At 31.8% G+C, this 26,939-nt stretch overlaps 1 protein-coding gene and 1 long non-coding RNA gene across 2 annotated transcripts; one reads left to right on the top strand and one right to left on the bottom strand.

Annotated features, from left to right (window-relative positions):
• Window positions 1-5,403: 5,403 nt before the first annotated feature.
• LOC107891844 (uncharacterized protein At5g65660) lies at window positions 5,404-6,531 on the bottom strand. Its single transcript, XM_016816764.2, has 2 exons — window positions 6,153-6,531; window positions 5,404-6,049 (listed from the first exon to the last, which is right to left on the bottom strand). Exons 1-2 carry the CDS (start codon window positions 6,369-6,371, stop codon window positions 5,882-5,884), a joined length of 387 nt encoding a protein of 128 aa, XP_016672253.1. The 5' UTR covers window positions 6,372-6,531; the 3' UTR covers window positions 5,404-5,881.
• A 10,303-nt stretch (window positions 6,532-16,834) lies between these two features.
• On the top strand, window positions 16,835-17,751 carry LOC107911397 (uncharacterized). The gene is made up of 2 exons (XR_001687871.2): window positions 16,835-17,227; window positions 17,485-17,751. It is a non-coding gene; the product is annotated as an uncharacterized lncRNA (long non-coding RNA).
• The last annotated feature ends 9,188 nt before the right edge of the window (window positions 17,752-26,939 follow it).

Below are 26,939 nucleotides of genomic sequence, written 5' to 3'. Positions count from 1 at the left end.
TAAAATTTTGTTAGACAAATGCAGATGTAACTGTGTTAATGTCTTTCGATCCTTGCGCTTCTTCTCTTCCTCAGTCAATGTTGAAGGCATCTTATCTACCCCTAGTAGGGCTTCCTCTAAGTCCATTTGTGCAAGAATTGCCTACATCTTTACCTGTCACAACACGAATCTGGTGTTGCAATCCAAAAATGAAATTTTATACTTCAAAGGCGCCATTATCTTGATTGAGATAAACAACCCAGAAGCTCTGATACCAGTTTGTAAAAAATAGAACGTCGGTAATGATAATTTATCGCAAAGAAAAAGAGAGAAAAATAAAGAACACAGATTTTACGTGGAAACCCTTTCGGAAAAAAAACCACGGGCAAAGGAGAAGATAATTCACTATGTCGAATTTGAATAATTACAAGAGGAGTAGACTATGTCTATTTATAGGCTTGTAAAACCATATTCTAATAGGAGTGTAGTAAGATTGAAACACCTTATTCTAATTAATATTAAATAGATGGAGTTTAATAAAGTTTAAAAAATCTTATTCTAAAATAAAATAAAAGAAGTATAGTTCATAGGGATTTTACTTTTATTTTATTTTACCACTGTATTTTATTTAAATAAGGATTTGGGTCAATTAATTCTAAGAGCTTACTCTCCTTTTTTTTTTGCCCATCTAAAAATAATATTATTAATAAACCCCAAAGGGTAGAGACTAACCAAAAGATTAATAAGATGTGAGTGTTCCATAAATTACAACAAAAAACTCGAGATAGCCAAAATAGGCACCAAAACAACCTTACAAATATAAGAATCTCAGAAAAAATCATTAATCATAACCCTTACAAGCTAATAAAATATCACCCTAGCACACCTAACATAACTAACATATATGACGAAAAAAGTCTAGAAGAAAGTTCTGCAAAGTAGGATGTAAGTTAATCATGTTTCAGGGAGAGATCAAGTGGTTGAAGTTAATCATGTTGAGCTACCACATCCCAGTAAGACCCTGCATATCTTAATACCAACTTCATATGCTACCAGCAAGTCAATGCCTGGTAAGGCTCCCTATCGCATTACAACCAACCTTATGGAATATATCATCTGTATAAAGAGGTCCATACCAAACCCATCCTCTATAATTAAAATTTTCTCTAAAAAGCACGAATTCCTCACTGTAATTCTATTTCAATCCCATCATAACTCTCCAAACTTCTGTAACTTCTCTTAATGATTCTCGACACGCCAAGTGTGAACCACATCCGTCTCCAACCTTAAAATAACAGTATTTTTTTATCAAAATGATATTTAAAAAATTTAAATTAAATAGTTCAACTTTCATTTCATAGTACAATTTGACTACTTGGATTACCACTACTAATAATTTAATAACATTATAACACGTAGAAAAACCTTATAATGGTGATGGAAAAGATAAGGAAAAAAAAAACAAAAAGGAGCAAGAAATGCTGCGGCTATGACATCATGAAGGAAGCTTTTTTTTTCTTTTTTTTTTTGTTGTTGCAAAACTGGGAACAATGACGAGGAGGGAATCAAAAACAAATAAATGCTCCAAACATTGAAACTAGGTCATCTCTAAGAGAGAGAGAGAGAGACCAAAAATATTTTTTTAATAAAAAAATCAGCTTAATTTGTGGAATCGAAAGTGGCATTGTCGTAAGCCCACGTGATGCCAATACATGAAATTCGTTCAATTTTTTTTCATACAACAATACATTGCCTTATTGCCTCAAATTATCACTCACCACATCTTCTAAAATGATACCAAATCTATCTCCAATATAATATCAATTCAAGTTACTTTTTAAATTGGTAACCTATAAAACTATTTTGAATACTCACCTCTCCAAAATTTATATAAAAAATATATATAATATTTTTAATATAATTATAATACATAAAACTATATATTTAAAACACATAAATATGTTTAAAAATAACATATAATTATAATACATAATAAATAATAAATAATTTGAATAATAACTCTCATTAAATATGTTAAAGGTGGAAAAAGTGGAGTCCACTAATAATTTCTTCTCTAGATTTAGGCTTCGAATAAAGTAGTTTATGGTGGTTTTGGAAATTTGGATTTGATTACAAATTTTAAGTATTGATTTGTAAAAAGTAAATTACATCAGGGTTATTTTAAAACAGTGTCTGGTTATTTTAATTTTTTTTCTTGTTAATTTAGTCACTTTAATTAAAATTATTGTTTAAATTAATTATTATTATTAAAAATTTCGTTAATCCACTAATTGATTGCTAATTGATTTTTTTAACTAAAGTTAGGGATTTCTGTATAATTATTTTAAAATACTTTTTTTTAGTTTATTTGCAACATAAAAACTATCAATTATTCTCAATGTCCAACACTAACCATATGAATCATCAACCCTCGTCACTGTCCATCCCCTTTTTCTCATTTTTATCGCTCCTCAACAAAGATGATGCAATTATTTGATGAATTTTAGCATTAAAAACAAAAACCCAGATTACCACAATAATTAAACCCAACTGCTAAATTTTGTGGATGTTGAATCTCATAAGCTAAGAAAACCATGAATTTAACTCAACTCCATTCCAGAAATAACCCCAAACACAGTGTAATGAAATTACCCATCTTTTTTAGCTTTAAAAATAATAAGATACTAGAATTCGAAGACGCAACAGCTCTATGCAAAGCAATTAAAAAGATTCGGTCTTTTTCCAGTTTTTTAAACACCCAAGTTCACTAAAATTTAATATATCCAATAATTGGGTTTTGTTAGAGGAGAAGTGAACTTTTATAGATTAAAACTCAACTAAAAACAACACACCTTACATATGATGCAGTCGTATAAAGTAATTCTTATAAGCGATAGAAATGGGAGAGAATAAGGATTAGTAATTCTTATATTCATATAAATTACGAAAAAATATTTTGGACTAATTATAAAGAAGTCTTTAGTTTTATTCAAAAGTTAAAAAAATATCATGTCAACAATTCGTTAGTGTATTAATGAAATTTTGAACAGTACTGACCAAATCGAATAATTATCTTAATTAAAGTAATTAAATTACCAAAAAAGAAACGATACTATTTTAGAATAATCATTGGTATAGTTTACCCATTTATAAATTCAAACTTAAATTTGACAAATCTATTCCAAATTTGAAAATGAAAATTTACAAAGACCTATATATTATTTGTCACATTTTTCGCACCTATTTTCTTTTTCTAATTCTACTTGATGATAATCAATTTGCTTGATTATGAAAATTATAAATTTATCCCATATACAATAATTATAGTTGGCATGATTTTTGTTGTTGTACGTGGCATGAGAGGGGTTGAATCCCTGTCCCTTAATTATCAATACCAATGCACAGATTTTTTTCCTCAATTATTTTGCTTATTTATATTGTGTTTATTTTTATAATAAAATCATTCAAAATATTAAGGGTAAATTTTACAAATGATCACCTAACTTTCATAAATTCTCATTTTAGGCATCCAAATTTTCTTCTATCATTTTTTACTATCTGTTTTCACTCTATGATATTTCAGTTAACAAAAGTCCAAGCTGGCATTTTTATAATTGATAAATAATTTTTAAAATTTTCACATAATATTAATTTTTTATTACATGGAAATTTCACCTGCTTCACTTCAAACAAAAATGAGGTTTCAACTTGCTGTTGTCACCGCCACCTGCTCCGGTGGTTTTGCCGGACAACTAGGCACACCAAAACTCTCCTCTTCCTTCTCGTCTCAAATCTCATATTAGTTTTGCCACAAACTCTTCAAAGCCTTGAAACTAGGAGTGAATGTCTTCCGATCTCCTTCTCCGGCCATCTGGTTGCCTCAGTTCCAAGGTATGTTGTTCTTCTCAGTCTAAGCGTTAAATCCACCGTTCGGAATTGGAAGGAGACCACTGGAGACTCCGATTCTATTAGATGAGTCTCCGTTTTATTTATTTTTCTTTTCTCTTTATAATTTTTCTCCTTTGATTTTTTTTTTTTACTTCTCTTTTCTCTTTTCTGACTTAATTATTTTTTGTTTTTGAAGTTTTGATTTGGAGCTTGTTTTATTTTTACCAAGTAAAAGGGATTTGGATTGGTTAGGCTTTGGGTATGGTGGTTGATGGGGTATTAACAGTGGGTTTGAGAGTGGTGAATGTATGGTGAGGAATGGTGGTGATGGTCGATGCACATGGTGGTTTGGCTAGTGATGGGGTATGTTAGTGTGGTGGTTGAGATGGTAGGGGTGAAGAATTTTGAGAGTTTTTTTTTTTAAAACCCTTAATGGCATGGAATTTAAAATATTATGTGAAAATTTTATAAATGATTTATTAATTATAAAAATGTCAGCTTGGACTTATGCTAACAGAAATATCATAGTCATTAAAATAAAATTTGGATACTTAAAATAAGAATTTATGAAAGTTGGGTGATGATTTATATAATTTACCCAAACATTAAATACATATATAATTTTGATAACTAGTTATTTGTTTTATGCGAGATTTTATTTATTTATGTTGTGTTGTTTTTTTCTGTGTCATGTTTTGATATAATCACGTTAAGCTGAAATATGTGTCAAATCAACAATATTCAATAACCCGTTTGTGTTATTTTGTATCATAATTATTTCTTATGTAAAAATTTTTATAAATTTTTTAATAATTAATTTCGTATAAAATAAAAAAAATTATTTTATAAACTTTTTCTATCACATTATTTATGATTCTATCCAATTAAAAGAGTACACGTCATTTTGTTTTCATATCATATAAATACATTGCCAAAGAGGGTGTGTATTAAAAGGATAATATAGGAAGTAACAATAATTTAGAGAAACCAATAAAATATGGAGTTTTAGACCTGACCTAATATTTGAGAGGGACAAGCATTGATTGCTCATAGATAAGGGTGAGAGACTTTTATTCCCCCCTAAAAGCAAAGAGACAGGATTGTCGCGGTTTCATTGGTAATTCTAGCTTTGGTTAAAATATATAGACAGAGACAAGGAGGCTTCACCTCAATCACTAATTCTATGCCCCAAATACTTCATTTTTGGGCATTTCGAAACGGTAAAGAAGTTACCTACATCCCTTCTTCCTTGTTAACAATTTAAACCCTGCTTTAATTTTCGGATAATTGTTTAAGATCGAATCGCATCATTTGTATCTACAACATAATATCATTGTTGTTGGACTAAAATATATGAAAAATAAAAACATATACATCCACACACTGAAACAGTTATTAATTAAAAATTGCTTTATATTGGACACCTAGGGTCTGTATACTGAATGAAAGATGCATTTTGAATTTGAGTCTTATATATAGTGAAAATAACATTGAAAGTTGAACAGGTCGGTTTGAATCTGTAAATAGCAAGACAAATTTAACCAGGACATTGAATTTTTTTCCTCTTTTATATATATATATTGGCATGATCTTTTATATCTTTGGGGGTGATGAGAGAAATGGATAACAAGTTCATTAAACCATTGAAATCAGAGGGTTGAAAATCAAACTCAAAGACAAGAAAACCGGGTTATGAAGAACTGAAAATCATGAGTATGGTGAGTTGAAGATGATTTTTCAAGTATAAAAATATGAAAGAAGGAACAAAATCCTAACATCATATTCTAAACTATACTATGGCTTGGCTTCATCCTTAATCCAACTTCAATGTTGTTTTGACCATGCTCTGTGATTTGGAGGTCCATTACCCCTTTGGTCTTCAACCTCTCAAACATAAAACCCATCAGCAAGAAACTGTAATGGTGAACTCTAAACTAATTCCACCTGTGCCCTTCCCTGGAGTCAAGAAAAAATTAATGTAATATCCCAATATGTACAACAAATTGTGAATTTGCTAATATAATGGCACTGGGAAACGCGGCGGCTTGGGCGGCTTTTCCACTTTCACTTCAACCTTATCTACCCTTGGAGGTTCACATGGACATGGCAATGCTATGAACTTTGGGATCTCATCTCCTGGCATTAACACAGAGAAGCTCTGACTTTGGTTTTTCTTTAAAACCTATCAATACAAGAAAAAACCATCATAAGAACATTAATTGTATATATGATTAAGCTAAGGTTATTCATGTGGATTGTGAGGAGGATGGGGGAGAAAAGTGTACTGGGGAGTGGGGGTTGGATTTGGAGGGGGAGGCTTCGATATCAACATGGGGATGAGCGAAAGATCCTCGGAGTGATCTGAGCTTGTCCCAGTGGTAGCAACAAGAGAAGATGCCACTCAAGCTGAAGACGATGATCAAGAGGAGAGCGGTGCCAAGGGGGAATCCGAGGGAGGGTCGAGATGCATCCACATGGGATGGGGAAAGATTATGATTCTCCATCACATATACTTTTTTTTTTTTTTAATCTTTTCCTTGATCAACAACTAGTACTTCCTTACTACAGCTGCTGCTCTTTCTCTCGTATACGAAGAACGTCCGAACTTATGAAATTGAAAGATCAAACTATAGTTTTTTTGGGGGGGGATTGAAGGCAATTTGGTGAGGGAAATGGGAGGGGGGCGGGGGCTATTTATAAAGTGAAGGGGATGGTTGAATTTAATGTGTACGTAGAAAAGTACACAGCAAAAAGTCCTAAGAGTCCGGGCCACGGTACGGAATAGGGTGGAGTCTAATTGTTGCAAAAATCTTTAATGCAAAAAAATGTCAAATTCTGTTGTTAACCCCTACATATGTATAAGTTGTAGATTTAGTCTTAGTATTTTAATTTGGTCATTTTTAATTAGGGGTGAGCAAAACTCGATTCGATTCAAAAAAGTCAAAAAAGAATTTGAATTCCGAGTTAACCGAATCAAGTTATTGAAATTATTCAAGTCAATTGGAATAAGTAATTTGAGTTTCGAGTTTGAGTTGAGTTGAGTTGAATTTTACAATTTGAATTGTCGAAACCATTTTTTGAAAACAAAAATTTAGTTGTCGACTTTAAAAATAAAATTGGAGTCGCCACCGATCCGTGATTTAGGTGTGATTGGCTCACCTTAAAACGATTTTGGTCTACGAAATTTGAAAACGGATTCGGGAGTCAGTTACGCACGAGGAAGGGTTAGCACCCTCGTAACGCCCAAAATCGGTACCAAATTGATTATTTAATGCCTTGGTGTCGAAAATTTGAAAAGATTTAAAAAAAAACTCAAAATGATGAAATCTGAAAAGAATAATCAATTGTTCAAGTTAGATAAAGAAATCGAGACCCAATACGTTAGGGTACAATTTCTCAAAACCCCCCAAACTTTGAATATCGCTTTTTAGTTTTTTAAAGAAAATCTTCATTTCGAGAAAGCAATATGTCATGCCCAATACGTTAGGACACGACAAATTAAGTTCCCGAAAATGATTTTTATACTTATGCATTTTGAATAACGAATATTCTCGGTTATTTGGAATTAATAAAGAAAATCGGAACCCAATACGTTAGGGCTCAATTTCCTCGAAAATCTCTAACTTTGAATATCGTTTTTATTTTAAAATCCTATGACAAAATCAAAATATATTTTTAAAGGATATGTTTTAAAAAATGTGAATGCAATATGAAACAAATATTTTATTTTAAATTATATATGCATATGTATTTACAAAATAAAATATGGTATATAAGTAAATTTTAAAAAATATGTATATGCATATATTAAAGCATATATAATAAAGTTATAAAAATAAAATATAAAATATGTATAGGTATAGGTATCTAAAAAATATATAGAAATAAATACAAATAAATACAAATAAATAAAATAAAAATATAAACAAAATACATTAATAAATTATGAATATATGTATATGTTTATATATAAGAAAGATGCGGAAAAATGTATATTTATGATAATTTTGAATAATGTATGTATATATATTTTATAAAAATGTATATAAATTTGGATTATAAAACATATAAAAACTATAAAAATATTATAAAATATTAATATATGTACGTATGTATCTATATAAACTAAGAAAATAAAATAATAATAATATATAAGATAAGTGTATATAATAAGATACATATGCGCATAAATATATGTAATAATAATAGATAACATTATAAGAATAATAACGCAATAACAATATTGATAATATTAAAAAAAACTAAAATAAACCTAAAACTACCAATTAGGGATCAAACTGTAAAATAAACAGAATCAAAAGGCTGAATTTAAAAATAGAAAACACCAAAAAGGGACCAAATTAAAAAGCACGCAACAGAAAGAGGACCCAAAAGGAAAATTCTCCTAAACCTCTTAAACACTGCGTTTAAATGGGATTAAAATAAACAATTTAAAATTCTCATGGAAAAATTTAAAAATAAAAACTATGATTTTGAAATGATGGAAAAATAAAGAGGATTAAAAACATAAATAACCCATAAATAAAACCCCATTTAATTTGCAGCCAATAAAACCCAATTCAAGCCCTAAAAAAAACTCTCCTCTGCCATTCAAAATCGCGCCGCAACAGTTCTCCTCCTCCGTTCCATTCCCCTCCCATGTCCGGCCAGATAACAACGAAACGAGGACGCTCTCCGACGACTCTCGCAACGGTACGCCCTCCTTTCTTTCCCTTTTTTATTTGCTTTTAGAAACAAGGAAAAATAAAAGAGAAAGAAAGAAGGAAAAAAAAACTGGAAAAAAGAAGAACCAAAATCGTCACCTTCAAAACTGTTTTTTTAATCTTGTTGCGTTTCTCAATCTGTTAATACAATATTGTTTTTTCAATCGGTTTTACAATCAACTCTTTATAACCCCAAAACAATAATAAAAATTCCCCCATTTTCTTTTCATTTGTTACTATTTGTAGTTTGTTGCAGGTGCATGGAAGACAGACGTGCGCGGCGTGGAAGAAGAACGTGCGACGTGCTGCGATATCTGCACGGAGGCTGTTTGCTGCTGCGGTACTGAGGCGAAGGGGCTAGGGTTCTTTGATTCTGTTATGGGTTTATTGGGCTAATGTAATTAGGTTACAATTTGGGCTTGTTATTTGTTTTTTTAACCAGGCCAAAATTGGCCTATTACAGCTGCCCCTCTTTGCCCGTTATCGTGTAACAAGAACAAAGTAAAGACTTTAAAAATGGCTAATTTTGCCTGCTCATGTTGGACTTCGGGGCTCTTTTCCTTCAAGTAGCTTCATTCCATCCTACTGCATCTCCAGAGGTATAAGAACTGGTGTTTCAATCCACATCACTGCAACAACAAAGAAATAGGAGTTGTATCTTGTAGCTTCTCAAAAGAATAAAATTTGCTATCTCTAGTCTGGTCCACTGCAACTTCAGGGAGATAAGATTGGATGCGATTGGCTCTTCTGCAACTTCAAAAAGATGAGATCTGTCATTGGGATTTAATCCGACTTACTGCAACTTCAGAGGTATAGGATTCATCATTTTAATCCGCTCCACTGCAACTTCAAGGAGATAGAATTTTTCAAATTGTTTAACTGCAATGTCGAGGAAACAAGATTAGCCGTCGTGACTTCAATCTATTCCACTACACCGCCAGGGAAGTAAGATCCACCGTTGTGGCTTCAATCTTTTTAATTGCAATGTCTGGGAAACAAGATTCGCCGTCGTAGCTTCAATCTGTTCCACTGCACCGCTAGGGAAGTAAGATCTACCATTGTGGCTTCAATCCTTTTAATTGCAATATCGGGGAAACCAGATCCGCCGTCGAAGCTTCAATCTGTTCCACTACATCGCCAGGGAAGTAAGATCCGCCATTGTGGCTTAAATCTTTTTAATTTTCAATGTCAGGGAAACCAGATCCGCTGTCGTAGCTTCAATCTATTCCACTACACCGCCAGGGAAGTAAGATCCGCCGTTGTGGCTTCAATCTTTTCCACTATAATGCTAAAGAGATAGAATTTGCTGCCCACAGCTTCAATCCACTCCACTTCAGCTAATCGAAGCCTTAACACCAGGGAGATAAGATCCGCCGTCGTGGCTTCAATCTGCTCCGCTGCAATGCCAGGAAAATAAGATCCGCCGTTGTGGCTTCAATCTTTTTAATTGCAATGCAAAAGAGATAGGATTCGCTGCCCACAGCTTTAATCCGCTCCACTTCAGCTAATCCAAGTCTTAACACCAGGAAGATAAGATCCGCCGTCGTGGCTTCAATCTACTCCGCTAAGACACCAGGAAAATAAGATCCGCCGTTGTGGCTTCAGTCTTTTCCATTGCAACGTCAAGGCGATAAGACGGGTATCTTCGATCTGCTTCGCCGCCAGTACAGAAAGGCAAGATCTGTCATTTTCAACCTATTCCACTGCTACCCAGGGAGAAAATACTCGTATCTTCGATCTACTTCGCTGCCAATACAGGAAGACAAGATCTGCTATTTTCAACCTATTCCACTGCTGCTCAGGGAGATAAGGCTGAAGTTTCACCGGTTTGTTCTCTGGAGAACATGACCTGTATAATTCAATTTATGAACCTAATTATGCTTAGCGATTAGGATGTCAGGATCAAAATGAACCAAATGCTCCTAACTAGACATATATTAATGACATTTGAATGAATGTAGAATATTATTTTTTTCGAGAATGATCCCTCTTTATCACTTAGGTCATCATTACTCGAAGTTTATTAAGGCCTTATCACTGAAGTGCTACAATGCATTTTTGCTCGGCTCGCATCTCCAAAGAAACACTCGATCAAATTTCCCCCACTATAAACCTCAAAGTTCCATCCATTGAGACGTAAAATTTGCACCATCTTTCTCCCGTTATAACCCAATGGTAGAAAAATCTGGTCTTTTCTCAATCCTTTCCTATCGCAATTCAAGGATATAAAATGTGAAGCTATTTGGTTATTTACTCCATTCCCAAGGTGTCATACCAAATGCTCATGCACAAATGAAGCCTTTCTTTTCCGAGGAAACCTCTTCCTATTGCTTGGTTATCATTGTCTGCCTACTCATTGAAGCCTTATCACCGACACGACATCCTGTCATTTTGTTCAGTCAATGTCTTTGACAATAAAATCTAAAGAGAAAGTCTTAATTTAGACTCTTCCTTTTCAGATTTCCAACCTTTAAACTTGGTGTGCTCTAAACAATAGTTTTGTTTCAGGTTCCCTTATTATTTAGAAACTTCTAGAGTAATATGCAAAACTTCCTTTGTAAAAGTTTTATTAGTCCATTAATCATTATTCTAATGCAACATGCTTGCAAAAAGAACAAAGCGATAGATAAAATAGAATTGATTTGATTTGAAAGTATAGCTTGCAACGAATAAATTATCAAGAATATTAAGAATAAAAGAGGAATTGACTTTTATCTTCAAAAAAGAATGAAGTATTCCAAGAATAAGCAAATAAAAATATCATAAAAACTAGGTGCCCCAGATACCACAACTTGAACTTCTCTGTACAAACTTCCTAAAGACCATTCTGAGTTTGACTTGTGCTTAGGAGATCTACAATACTCTATCGATGCCCCAAGATGTCGCGTACCCTTTCCTACCATCTTAGGCATAGCAAGATCACCGCACGCCCCATTTTGATCAACTTTTGAGTAACTTTGATCATCTCATGCCCCAATTTGATCCAAAATTTGAGCCGCCCTTTTCGAGTTTTCAACTCAAATATCAAGGTGCCCTTTGCAGGTTTTCGCCTTGGCCTCTCCTTTTCTTCTTTCTTTTCTTTTTTCTTTTTTTTCATCATTCTTATTTTCTAATTTTTTTGATTTTGATTTTGATTTTGTTGATTTTTGATTTTTTTTATTTTGTTTTTTAGTTTTTCTTTGATTAAATCTGAACTCATAGGATTTGGACAAGTCCTGGTTATCCCTTTCGACCAGAATCAATGTTATTCCAGATAAGGTCTTCTCCATAAGATCTTCCACTTTTCTTTTGTATGCGAAAGATCTTCTTTAATATCAGATTTCTCTCATAGAGCCTTTTAGGGCGAATTTTATCTATGATAAAAAAACTTTAGGTCTTCCTCTACAATACGGAAAAATGACAACTTGACTTCAACGGACAAAACCATGATAAACCAAAGAAGAAGGCATTGCCCCGGCAAAGAATTCTAACTGCATCATTCATGATGTTAATTTTGAACATACTATAAATTTTTGTCGTCGTGCTGTTGCTCAGATTACAATATCAGTGCTTAACCCTGGCATGTTCGGATATGATCATGCGAAGACATCTTCGAATTCTTGAAGTAACTCAACAACATCTTGCTTTTTTCTTCGGTCATGTATGTTTCCTCAAGGTCACAGTCTCCATTGTCTTCTCATGAGGTAAATTTGTTTCTCTTCTTACTCTACCACTCTTAACAAATCAAGAGATAAGCTACAATCTATGTCATTTTCAAAGTCATGAAATCCCTCTAAACACATGCCTCGCTCAAAAGGAAATTCTGAGTCTGTAGTAGCGTCATTCATGTCATTGATATCTAGGGACCCATAATAAATATCAAAGAATATACAAATTTATGAATAACTATTTGTACAATTGATTATAAATGAATAAATGAATGATTTGGAAGAAAATCCAAAAGAATGAAAGAATAATTATTTGAAAAGAATGAAAGAATATTGGCTCAAAAATGAATGCAAAGATGTATTTTATTAGAATAATGATGTTTAGACATGAGCCTATTTGACAAAGGTATTCTTATCACTTCTAGGCTAAAAAGCAATAAGAGTGTTCTAAACATTACTCTGAGCAAGCTCTAAATACTACAGAGATCTCTTCCACAGTCCAATTATTTTGCTCGCTCCCAGGTTCATAAGGGCAGATCTCAAACAAGGTCCCTCCTTCAGTTGTGTCTATGGCATTGATAATTACATTTTCTAACTTTTCCTCATACATCGCATTCACCCCATTATCAACATGATTGGGTAGTGGAATTTTTTGTATTGGATGAATCATCAAACTTGACAACACCCATGTTGATAAGTCTTTTAACTAGCCTTTTAAAGGTAGTGCAATTCTCTATTGAGTTCCCCATAATTCCCGTATGGTAGTCACATTGTGCGTTTGCATCATACTATTTGGGATACGGAGGTTGCACAGGTTCTGAGTAGAATGGAGATACCACATGTGCATTAAACAGCTTCTGATACAACTCCCCATATGTCGTTAGGATGGGTGTGAACTGGAGCTTCTTAGTACCTTGTTTCACACCTAAGTCTTGTCTTGATAAACCCTACTGATTAGCAACCACCTTTCTTGGTTGATTCACCGTAATCGATTTGCTGTACGAATTCAAGCTGTTCACCTCATTTTCTTTTTCTTTTGAGGCTTGCCTTCTGTTATTTCCTCCAGCATCAATCTTTCTGCTCCTTATGGCGTTTTCAATCATTTCACCATTCATGACTATGTCAGAAAAGCTTTTTGTGGCACTTCCTAACATATGTGTGATGAACGGGGCTTTCAACGTATTTATAAAGAGCATTGCCATTTCTCTTTCCAATAGAGGTGGTTGAACTTGGACGGCGACCTCCCTCCACCTCTGTGCATACTGTCTAAAACTTTCATTCGACTTCTTTTCCATGTTTTATAGGGTGATTCTATCATGAACCATTTCTGCTACATAACTGTACTGCTTCATAAAAGCCTGCGCCAAATCCCTCCAAGAACTAATCTTAGTACGGCTCAATTGATTGTACCATTTAGATGTTGCCCCTGTGAGGCTATCTTGGAAGCAATGTATTAATAATTGATCGTTATTAACATACCCAGTCATTCGCCTACAAAACATGGTAATGTGGGCTTCAGGGCAACTGGTCCCATTATACTTCACGAATTCTGGCATCTTGAACTTGTGAGGGAGCACCAAATCTGGGACCAAACTCAGTTCCTTAGCATTAATCCCACTATATCTCTCAGTGCTTTCCATCACCCTGAATTTCTCCTCAACCCACTTCCACCTTTCTTCAAATTGCTTTGGCAATTCCTCTATTATTTTTTCTTTATCGACTGCCTCATCGAAGTCAGGGATGATAAGATTGACAGGATTATTCTCAGGGCTAGAGTCTGATCCAGCCTGGTAATTCATCGACTTTGAAGCATCGGCCTGAAATTGTTGAGGCCTAATCGTAACAGAAGATTTGCACGGGTACACTTCTGCTTGGGGCTGTACATGTGGCGGAGTGAAGCCTGGAGAATATAGCGGTCCATCATCACCTTCCTCTTCAACATTGGCCATGGGGCCCTTTCCTTTATCATTCCCTTCCGTCAACAACTGCGTTAACTTTGTCATCATACTACCTTGAGATTCCATCATTTTATCCATCATTTTCTGCTGAATCTTCTCGAGCTGCTCTTGCATCTGTTACTGAAGTTGATCCTGCATTTCTTTTTGGAACTGCTCCAGCTTTTCCAATCTTTGGTCCATACTTCTTGACTTTGCTCAGGTACCGTAAGGGTGTTTTGTTGACTGGTTGGTTTCCAGATTAGCTGATGAATGATTTTAACCAATTAGGGCTTTTTAATGGATTTTAATGCATATGATGTCATGCAATACAAATGCATGAAATGAATGCATAAAAGAGACATTGATTCTGATTCAATTGCATTTAGAAAACTTTACTAGAATACAAATTTCTTTACATAAAGCAAAAATATATACGGTCTCGCCTTTATACTCCAAAAAACATCGATCTCTTTCTTCATTCGCATGTTTAAAATAAATCTCACAGATTTCCAATGGATGCCATTACTAACTCCTTTTTTGCTTGATCCGGGTCGCAACTCTTTGTTCACTCATGCTCACTAACTTCTTTTAGAAAGTTGAGACGTTTGATGACTGTTGAATAATCTTCGTCAACTTGAATCCTTGGGCAATGGAGCCATAGCCATGTAGTCCTCCATTAAACTATCATCCTTCTCTTATCACGTTTTCTTGGACCATATTGTCATCCACTTTATCAAGAAACCTATTTTCTTAGGACAAGCTCTCTATTTAGCAACCGAATGTGAATCAACACATTTTTTATAATGAAATGCCATGCAGTCAAAATGTCATGCATTCAAAACAAAACACAACAAGTTAGTATCAGGTATAAACATTAAATCCAATACAATCAAGAAATAATAAAAACTCCTAGTCAGGTATCTACTAAGGTTTAGAGTAATTCTACCTAGGGTAAGTTCCTAAGGTTCACTATATGAAGTTTGGCTTCTAGAGCAAGGGTACCCAAACCAGCAGATTCCTCGATCTTCACCCATTATAGGCTCATATAGACCGAGTTCAGTTCAGGGGGATACATTTTCCTATGGCTACACGGAGATGAAAATCTCACGAAGACATAGGTACGGATGTATCCCGAAAGTGATCTACTATCCTGGACAGAGGTGAAAACCTCACGAAGGACTAGCTTCTTACTTCCACTTAGAGGGGTAAAATTGACCATGAAATGCAAAATGCAAATAAACTAATGGACTTAGACCAATTAAGCAAGCATATCATGATAAAAACCAATGAATGCAAAGGGGAAATCACGATTTAAAACAACTTTTGATTTTTGACAAAAAAGAAAAAAATAATCAATTCATGGCTCGACTCTCTAAGGTCCCCAGCGGAGTCGCCAAGCTGTCGAAACCATTTTTTGAAAACAAAAATTTAGTTGTCGACTTTAAAAATAAAATTGGAGTCGCCACTGATCCGTGATTTAGGTGTGATCGGCTCACCTTAAAACGATTTTGGTCTACGAAATTTGAAAACGGGTTCGGGAGTCAGTTACGAACGAGGAAGGGTTAGCACCCTCGTAACGCCCAAAATCGGTACCAAATTGATTATTTAATGTCTTGGTGTCGAAAATTTAAAAAGATTTAAAAAAAAACTCAAAATGATGAAATCTGAAAAGAATAATCAATTGTTCAAGTTATATAACGAAATCGAGACCCAATACGTTAGGGTACAATTTCTCAAAACCCCCGAACTTTGAATATCGCTTTTTAGTTTTTAAAGAAAATCTTCATTTCGAGAAAGCAATATGTCATGCCCAATACGTTAGGACACGACAAATTAAGTTCCCGAAAATGATTTTTATACTTATGCATTTTGAATAACGAATATTCTCGGTTATTTGGAATTAATAAAGAAAATTGGAACCCAATACGTTAGGGCTCAATTTCCTCGAAAATCCCTAACTTTGAATTTCGTTTTTATTTTAAAATCCTATGACAAAATCAAAATATATTTTTAAAGGATATGTTTTAAAAAATGTGAATGCAATATGAAACAAATATTTTAATTTAAATTATATATGCATATGTATTTACAAAATAAAATATGGTATATAAGTAAATTTTAAAAAATATGTATATGCATATATTAAAGCATATATAATAAAGTTATAAAAATAAAATATAAAATATGTATAGGTATGGGTATCTAAAAAATATATAGAAATAAATACAATAAATACAAATAAAAAATATAAATATAAACAACATACATTAATAAATTATGAATATATATATATATATGTTTATATATAAGAAAGATGCGGAAAAAATGTATATTTATGATAATTTTGAATAATGTATGTATATATATATTATAAAAATGTATATAAATTTGGATTATAAAACATATAAAAACTATAAAAATATTATAAAATATTAATATATGTACGTATGTATCTATATAAACTAAGAAAATAAAATAATAATAATATATAAGATAAGTGTATATAATAAGATACATATGCGCATAAATATATGTAATAATAATAGATAACATTATAAGAATAATAACGCAATAACAATATTGATAATATTAAAAAAAACTAAAATAAACCTAAAACTACCAATTAGGGATCAAACTGTAAAATAAACAGAATCAAAAGGCTGAATTTAAAAATAGAAAACACCAAAAAGGGACCAAATTAAAAAGCACGCAACAGAAAGAGGACCCAAAAGGAAAATTCTCCTAAACCTCTTAAACACTGCGTTTAAATGGGATTAAAATAAAATAATTTAAAATTTTCATGGAAAAATTTAAAAATAAAAACTATGATTTTGAAATGATGGAAAAATAAAGAGGATTAAAAACATAAATAACCCATAAATAAAACCCCATTTAATTTGCAGCCAATAAAACCCAATTCAAGCCCTAAAAAAAAACTCTCCTCTGCCATTCAAAATCGCGCCGCAGCAGTTCTCCTCCGCCGTTCCAGTCCCCTCCCATGTCCGACCAGATAACGACGAAACGAGGACGCTCTCCAACGACTCTCGCAACGGTACGCCCTCCTTTCTTTCCCTTTTTTATTTGCTTTTAGAAACAAGGAAAAATAAAAGAGAAAGAAAGAAGGAAAAAAAAACTGGAAAAAAGAAGAACCAAAATCGTCACCTTCAAAATTGTTTTTTTAATCCTGTTGTGTTTCTCAATCTGTTAATACAATATTGTTTTTTCAATCGGTTTTACAATCAACTCTTTATAACCCCAAAACAATAATAAAAATTCCCCCATTTTCTTTTCATTTGCTGCTATTTGTAGTTTGTTGCAGGTGCATGGAAGACAGACGTGCGCGGCGTGGAAGGAGAACGTGCGACGTGTTGTGATATCTGCGCGGAGGCTATTTGCTGCTGCGGTACTGAGGCGAAGGGGCTAGGGTTCTTTGATTCTGTTATGGGTTTATTGGGCTAATGTAATTGGGTTACAATTTGAGCTTGTTATTTGTTTTTTTATCCAGGCCAAAATTGGCCTATTACATTAATAACTCGGATAATTCAACTAATTCAAATAAAAGATTGGTGTAAATAACCTTTTGGTCCTTGCCAATTTTGAAAATTAGCAACTTGATCTCTCTCAACAAAAATTAAAAAATAATTCAAAATAATTTTTAAAAAATCAAAATATTTATAAAAATTCAAAAATTTATATTTTTTAAAAAATTATAATTTTTAAAAAAATCTAAAAAAATATATAAAGAAAGCTAAAATTTTAAAATTTTCTAAAATAATAATATTAGGACATAAATAAGTTAATTAATTATTTAAAATATCTTATTTTTTATTATTTTACTTTGAAAAAGTTTTAAAATATATATAGTTTCGAATTTATGTGCTTTAACATGAAATTAGATATATTGTAACAATATTTTAATTTGACATGTTTAAGTTTTTAATTTAACTTAAACAATTTTATTCGATTTGACTCGACTCGAATTTCATTCCACTTGATTCGATTCGAATAAATTTCAAATCGAGTTGGGATGATAAAATATGACTTGCCAATTTGTCTAACTCGAAATTTTTTCACTTGATTTGATTTGACTCGACTGAACACTCACCCCTATTTTCAATATTTTTTCTTTTAAAATTTTAAAATTTTAGTCCTATCTCAAACTTCATCCATTAAATTTGTTAAGTTAAATTCTTCCATTTATAAAATCTTATATAGCAAACATATTATTAATGTATAATGTCATGCCAGCTAGTTAGTTTCCTATGATACTCCCAAATAAAACCAAGTAATTCATCTGTTGTTACTGTTTTAAGCTAAGACTGGAATTTTAAAATTTGAATAGTATAAAAGCTAAAAATGATCAAATTGATGAAGAATTAAATCCACTATTTATACTTTGTACAAGACAATAACAAAATTTGACCTAACAAATTCATCTACTATTGTCTAGATCAAGACTAAAATATCAAAATTTTAAAAAATATAAAAATTAAAATTAATCAAATGAAAAACTAACTCCTGAGATTAATATAAAAAAAGCCCCTTCATTTCAGATTATTTATTTGGTTCCATAATTGATTCTATTTAGTTATTATTTAATAATTAAAAACATTTTTATTTAGATCTAATAGTATTTATTCCAAAGAAATAAAAATTTGATTTCAATTTAATCCTGCCAAATACAATTCTATGGTTGTTGGATTTTCGGTTGAGAAAATATAATTCGGATTAATTTAAGTTTTAAAAAATTTAAACTATCTCAAGTTTTTATTAATTTCAGGTTGAAATTATTTGGAATTTAAATTTATGAATCGAATTTTTTGGATGATTTCGGATTTGGCTGTAATTCACTTAAATTTAGATATTATCTTTCCAATCATTCTAGTTTTTAGCCATTCCGTGGTTTATAATTCAGAGTTCAAATTCAACAAGTTATAGTACTCATATAAATTTTAATTCAAATTAATCAAATCAACCTTGAGTCATGGTATGGAAGTCATATTCGGAAAATATGGGCAAAACAAAGATTCCAATTTGGGAGTTTGTAAAAATTTTATTTACTTAATAAATCAATCAATCGCTATACGTTAAATCAAAGAGTAAATTGATCATTGTTATTAAAATTTTATCAATTTTTACTATTAAAAATTAGTACGATTGACGAAATAACTAAATAATTTATATGGCATGCTATGTGTACTTCATACTTACGTAAATAAATCAAATTTTAAGAGTAGAAATTGATGAAACTTTTAACAGAAGAACTAATTTATTTTTTTATTTAATGTATAAAAATTAAATTACTTATTTTTTAAATAAAGAGAATAAAATACAATCTAAATTGGACACGAAGCATGTTGTAAGGGTTAGTTTTCTCAACTCACAATCGGTAGAATTCAACAACATTTGAAAGTGGGTTATGCTAAACAGTGTGTCCAGCCACTGAATTATAATATTTTATATATATATATTCAACCAGTTGATATTTAAGCTCAGCCCTTTGTGAAATGAAAGGGAACTCCTTATCCTACGGCAAGAGGGCTTTTTATGGTAGTTGGCCTTTTAATGTTCTTAAAGGGCAAAAAAAAAAAAAAAAAAACCAAAAAAGTGATGACTTTGTTGAGAAGATGCAATTAATTGGTTGATTTCATGTCACAATTTTTTTTCTCTTTTTTTTTGGGGCGTTCACCAGTGAATTAAAAGATCTTTACAGTCAAGTGGAAGTAGAAAAACGTTCCACCATTTTCTTATCAAATATGAAACAGTAGGAATAGTAGCAATTCTCCTTTGATAACCAACATATGTATATTTATCTTACAATAAGTGCATTGTATTCTAGGTTTTCTTTACTATTCAATTTCAAAAGTTTAAAACAACGGTAATAAGATAATTTTCTTTTTAAGTCAAACCAATTTTTTAAATTGATTTTTCAAGTCAAATAAAAAAAATTAAAAATTTTAACTTTTGACTTTCTAAAAATCGATTTGGTGTTAAATTATAAACTTATCCCCTATTTATATTAGGCTTAAACGAATATGAGATTCTTAAGAAAAATAAATCAATTAAGCCCCTCAACTTACTTCACTCCTAATTGAATTTTTGTTGTTAATTAAAAAAATCAATTAAACCCCTCAACTTAGTTCGCACTCAATTGAGTTGTTGTTAATAAAAAAAATTAATTAAGCTTATCCATTAATAATTTTCATATTTGACTATATTGACAGTTAAAATTAATTAATAGACCTAACAACATGACAACTTCTTGTTTAATCTTTCATTTTCCCCTTAAAAAATAAAAAAAAATCATAAATAAATAATTATAAAACTTATAAAAAATTCATAAAAGCTTATAAATAAACCATAAATAATATTAAAAAATATATGAACCTATAAAACTTATAAAAACTTATAAAAATTCACAAAAACCTATAAAAATGTAAAAAAAAATTTATAAAGATTATTAAAAGAAGGCATTTATTCCATTCTCATTTTGAAAATTAAACCCCTAACATTAGAATGAACATGTGGCATCAAACTAATATTTGAATAATCAGAAAAGTCGTTAGATCATTGGAGCCATTTTCATGCTGAATCAAATGTTCTCAACCTTCCACGGTTGAGAAAGGATTGTATGAAACTGTGATTCTACATTATCCTTATCCCTTTCCAATGAGAGAATGACTAATCAAAATTTTCCTCTTGATTTTTAGCATTTTTAGTTGGATTTGAATTTTTTTCAAAGGAAAAAGCTGAAAATCAAGAGGAATAATATGATTTGTCATTCTCTCATTGAAAGGGATAAGGATGACGTAGAATCGTAGTTTCATACAATCACTTTTCTCCATGGATAAGACGACAATTGCATGACACTCTTTTTCTTGATAATTCATTACTTTTATTATTTATTTTTTATCTCTATTTTTTTTAAGTATAGTACTTTTGACATTGAAAAATTGAAAAGTGTTTGGTAAGTATTGTATGTTATAAAGTATTTTTGGTATGGTTAGATACTATAAAAATCAAAACTTTATAATCCAATAGTTGGTTTGATGTCACTGTTTATTCTGATTTTAGGGGTTCAATTTCTAAAATAAGGAACCAATAAATGACTTTTTTTTATAATTTATACATATATTAATATATTACAATTTTATAATTTTTTATAATTTTTTATAATTTTATAAGTTTTTATATATTTTTATAAGTTTTATAAGTTTTTAATGATTTTTTTATTTTTATGATTTTTATAGTTTTATGAATTTTTATGATGAAAATGAATTATAAAACTAGGGCCTACTATGTGTTGCTATCAGATTAGTCCATTAGTTGATTTTAATGATCAACGTGGTCAAAGATGAGATTAGTCCATTAGTTGATTTTAATGATCAACGTGGTCAAAGATGAAATTCGGTAATGGAGGGGCTTAATTGATTTTTCTTTTTAGTAGCAATGGTGCAATTGAGTATGAATTAAGTTGAGAAGCTTACTTGAACTTTTTTTCTTCTTAAGAGCTTTTTATACCTATAAGCCTTTATATTAACTATAAAAGATAAATATGATTTATATATTCAAATTAAAATTTATAAATAATTTATATTAATTATTTAAAAGTATTTAAAAATTATATTTCATATATCCAATATTAACAAGGGGTTTCCATAAATTATTTTATTATATCTTATACTATCATCTAAGTTAAATATTTGTTAATATCAAAATAGTAATAACTTGGCATTGTGGTAATAATAATATGTAAAAGTAAGGATAAGTTACATTTGAGTCTATTATTATTTTTATTATAATTTAAGCTTATATATTTCATAAATCATAATAATAACGATTTTGAGTTTATATCTTCCATATTTCATAATATTAATTACTTAATAAATTATTTTAATATTTTTATTATAATTTAAGTTTATATATTCCATATATTATAAAATTAATAAATTTAAATATAATTTAAATACATATTTTCTACTTTATAACATTATTTTTAACGTGAACATTTTATCTTCTCAAAAATACTTTTTGATAGTAATGATGAACACTATCAAACTTTTGAAAAGCAAGTTTTCACAGCACTTTTCGAAAGTAATTTTAACTTCAATGCTAAATCGACCCTTATTTAGGGATAACGACATATTTGATACTTAAATTTTATCAAATCTTCTAATGTGGCATCTCTACTTTGAAATGGTCAATTTTGGTACATGTACTTTTACACCATTTATAAATATGGTACATCTAACTAACTGTGTTAATTTTTTACTTGTCAATACATGTGGCTCAATTAAATGGTGCCATGTGTTACTTTTGCTAGAGATTTTTTAGGCTAAACTACCTTAGTCACTTTAATTTTTTTTATCAGTTTAGTCATTGTTATTAGAATAATTGCTCAAAATAGTCACTTAATCGTTAGCTCATTCACGTGAAGCTAACTAGACCTGCCACATTAGCATTTATTTTCCACCTAATATCTCCGTTTTTTCCACATAAACTAAAGGTTAAATTTTTTTTAAAAATAAAATGTAAAACAATAGATGCTGAGAAGGAAACAACAAATCTCACATGATAATATCTACCTTAGGGCCGACAAATTATCATATGATATCATATCTCTTTTAAGGAAATTTCTTAAGTGAAATCCTGTCATATCCAAAAAAAAGGGCCTAAAAGAAATATGGATAAAAATTAGATATTATTATTTTTAGAACAATGGGTAAGAGAATTTAGTATGCTTTAAAAATTATTTTTGTTAAAAAGTTAACAAGAATGAGTTTGTTGGTTTAGTGGTAAGGTTTTAGTTTAACCATTGATCTCAAGTTTGAAACCCTTGTGTGCATTCAACCAAAATATTTTATTTTCTTAGTTTTACCCCACCAAAAGTGACGAATTTTAAAATAGCCCAGCCCAAAAACTATTTTTTTTTAAATTTAGTCCATGATTTATATTAGTTCTAATTCTACATGAATTTTTAAAAACCTATTTCAATTAGAGAAAGAAAGTATTATAAATAGCCAATTTTAATCAAACCCTAGAATTTTTACCTAGCAAGTTTTCAAGAAAAACACCCTTAAACTCCTTTTTTCCAAAACAATTTTCAAAGCAAAAAAAGTTAAAGTTTCAAAATCATCCCTCTCCTCCCGAGAAGATCACAAATCTCCTCATCTGATTAAGGTTTTTGTGTCTTCAAATCAAGTGTGGGATCTAACCCAAATCATTATGTAGGATTAATCCATTGAGGAAGTAGGAAGTAAGGTAGTCAGTAATATGAAACCTTAATACATGTATGCGAACCCCCCTTGAGTAAGTATATTTATATGTGAACACCTAGCAATACTAGGCGAACCATAAGAGGATTGTATGTAAACCCTAGTATATATGAATTGTTATGTGAAGCACCCAATGTATGCAAAACTTTAGGTATGCGAACCCTTCATGTTTTAAGTATGCAAACCGTACATATTAAATTAAGTGAACACTTAACGTTTTATGCGAACCCCAAAAGTTTGATATATGCAAACCCTAGATACTAGCGAGCCCTATGTATAACATGCAAACCCTACAGGAAATATCATGCGAACTACCTATATAGTCGTAATGCAAACCCATGCATGCAAACCACTTACATGTGCAAACCCCCAATGTGTGATCCCCTTAGTGAGATCCCCTTTCTGTGAGCACCTTAAGCGTGTACCTTCTAGTACGAACCCTATAACACCACAAACTCGATAGAGACGTTATGGTTGAATTCAGGAATGTTACGAAGTAGGGTTACGAATCTGACCTTATCAAGTTAAAAACCACGTATAATTTATTAATAAACGAATTAGCTTTATATAATCATGTTAATATTTTCCTTAATGAAATCTTCGTTTGTTTGCCCTTCCAAGTAAAATAATAATTTGCAGCGAAAGTTTTAAAATCGTTATATTTTGAAAACCGAGTTTGTAATCTCATAAACGTTTGTTTTCATAATTTGTTTTGTTAAACGTTGCAAAAAAATTAAATCAAATCCAAAACCAACAACAAAACCAAAAAAGTCCAGAGAGTCCCATATTTACAAAATTCTCAAAATAAACCAGAAATTTAAATAAACTTTTTAAATAAAAAAAATTTACGGACGTATGGACACCTCTGAGCCTCCGTTGCACCGACCCACCTAAGCCTGAGAATCACCTGAACAGAACAGACAAACAGAAAGTGAGTTTTAAAAACTTAGTGTGTAACTCAACGGAAACATAATAATACTTATATTTTCTGCATATCAGAATAGATACAGACATAAGTCCTTAACAGAATAAGATTAACCACATAATCATATAGATATGCAAGGTCTTTACCCCATCCTCTACACACCAACTTCGACTATCCCAATACACCACATGGGGTATAAAACACCCATCCATCCCTACACACCACATAGTGTCCGTACGACACTTATCAGAATAATCGCAGTCATGCTGCCAGAATAATGGCAAAATATCGCGTAACATAATACTTCCTCTACATATACATATCCCACCCCAAACACAGATACAAATATATAGAATAATAGAGAATATGCATGCGTATACATAACAGACATAATACACGCATATGCGTGATAGAGCAGATCATACATATCTTGTCTCATTAATCTCGTGCACACCTTATTTAAGCCATTCTCAGTTTAACAAAATAACCGGTTTCATGCTTAATGGTTTGTTTTGCCCATATTGACCCTATGGAAGGTCCACAGTCAATCACAACGACGTGTACGACCCTAGGGAAAATTATGAAATTTGGGCCTATATGCCCGTACGGCTTGCCTGTGTGGGCCCACACGCCCGTGTGACCTATACGCTCAAATTGGCCTTACCTGTGTAGCCCACATGCCCGTGTGGCCCATATGCCCGAATTGTCTTAGGCCGTATGACCTACAAGGCCACACACACCCGTCATATGGTCGTGTGTCGCATACAGCCTGGCACATGCCCGTGTAGCGTTGACAGGCTAGATTTTTGGCTTTCACCGAATGTTGTTTTCTCGTGTTTTCGTTACACACCTAATTCAGTTCTGATGCAAATGCAACCTTGAAATGACCAGAACCTAAAATTCGTCAATAAATGCCCAAAATCAGTTTTAATTCCTTAATAATAATCGAGTCACCACTCGGCTACAAAGTCACCAAATACAATTTCAACTAAAAGATTGTACTCAAAACATTTCAAAAGCTTACCCACATCCACGACAGTCCCTAAATTTATTACGCAACCGAATAGTCTCGAATTTCCTGAATATCACTTTGAAAAACGGTATATAGAATCAACTTATACCTCAACAGAAACTAATACACTAACCAAGATTCCTTCCAAAGCACAACAAACCCTTACCTACGAAGCCACACGAAGAAACTGGGAATTCAAACGCAACGAAAAAAAAGAATGAGAACTTTGTGATCAAAATCAGCAGAAACCGAAAAAAAAGGGAGGTACAAAACAAAAAAAAAGTTCAAAAGGGAAGGGAATTTTAGGGAAAACATAAATAATAAAAATAAAATAATATCAAATATTATCCCAACTACTCCACTAACACCCAAATCCCACCAAAACTGACCCCTTAAGCCACACCTAACTACCTTAGAATTTCAATTCCATCCAACCTCTACTACACAACCGACACACACTCACAGTAGCAAAAATTAACCTTCTTCGCTCACATGAGGGTTCGAACACAAGACCCTAAGGCAAGTTAGCACCTTACCACTTGAACCAATAGGCTCATTCTAATAAGAGTTGACCAAAAATAAAACAAAAGCCAAACCACCAAAGATAAGGTTAGGATCAAAAATAGCATATTCTCCAAAAGTGATACTTGAACTTAAGACCTCAAACACACACCTACATCACATAACCACTGAAGAAAATACTCATTTATGACAGAATTCATAAAAACAAGCTTAAATAAATCAAGATGTTACAACTCTACCCCATTAAAAGAAATTTCAGCTTCGAAATTTACCTGATCTAAACATATGAGGATACTGCTGACGAATCGAGTCCTCAGGTTCCCACGTGGCTTCCTTAGTTCCATGATTCCAGCACAGAACGTTAACTAATGGAATAAACTTCCTTATCAAAATTTTTACATATCGATCTAGAATCTGAACTAGCTGTTCCTCAAATGTTAAATCTAGTTTAACCTGAATGTCCTCAATAAGAACAATATGAGATAAGTCAGACTGATACCGTTTCAACAAAGAGATATAAAAAATGTCATAGATACGGTCTAACTCTGAAGGTAACTTTAACTGATAAGTAACCGGTCCCACACGCTTCAGAATTCAATACAGCCGAATGAACCTAGGGATCAACTTGTCCTTAAGTCCAAACCGTAAAACCTTCTTTCATGAAGACACCTTAAAGAATACGAAATCACCCACAGAGTACTAAATATCCCTCATTTTCAAATCTGTATAGAACTTCAACGATCCCAAATCAATCTAACTTTATCCTCAGTTTCGAAAACCAACTCATGACCCAAAACTCGTCGTTCACCCAACTCAGTCCAATACAATAAAGTGCGAGACTTACAACCATACAAAGCCTCATAAGGTGCCATCTGAATATTGGATTGGAAATTATTATTATAGGCAAATTCGACTAACGGTAGGAAATCCTTCCAACTACCTCGAAAATTAATCATACAACTCCAAAGCATGTTTACCAGTATTTGAATCACCCTCTCAAATTGACCATCGGTCTGAAGATGGAATGTAG

The sequence above is a fragment of the Gossypium hirsutum genome, chromosome D11 (genome assembly GCF_007990345.1).
Source record: "Gossypium hirsutum isolate 1008001.06 chromosome D11, Gossypium_hirsutum_v2.1, whole genome shotgun sequence".
Taxonomy (NCBI): domain Eukaryota; kingdom Viridiplantae; phylum Streptophyta; class Magnoliopsida; order Malvales; family Malvaceae; genus Gossypium; species Gossypium hirsutum.
This window is presented reverse-complemented; position numbering and strand designations above follow the sequence as displayed.

Excerpts from the sequence above, each read along its gene's own strand:
- LOC107891844 (XM_016816764.2), bottom strand. The coding sequence starts at position 6,371 with ATGGAGAATCATAATCTTTCCCCATCCCATGTGGATGCATCTCGACCC. Across the intron at positions 6,050-6,152 it reads AATCCAACCCCCACTCCCCA|GTTTTAAAGAAAAACCAAAG; the intron begins GTACACTTTTCT and ends TTGTATTGATAG.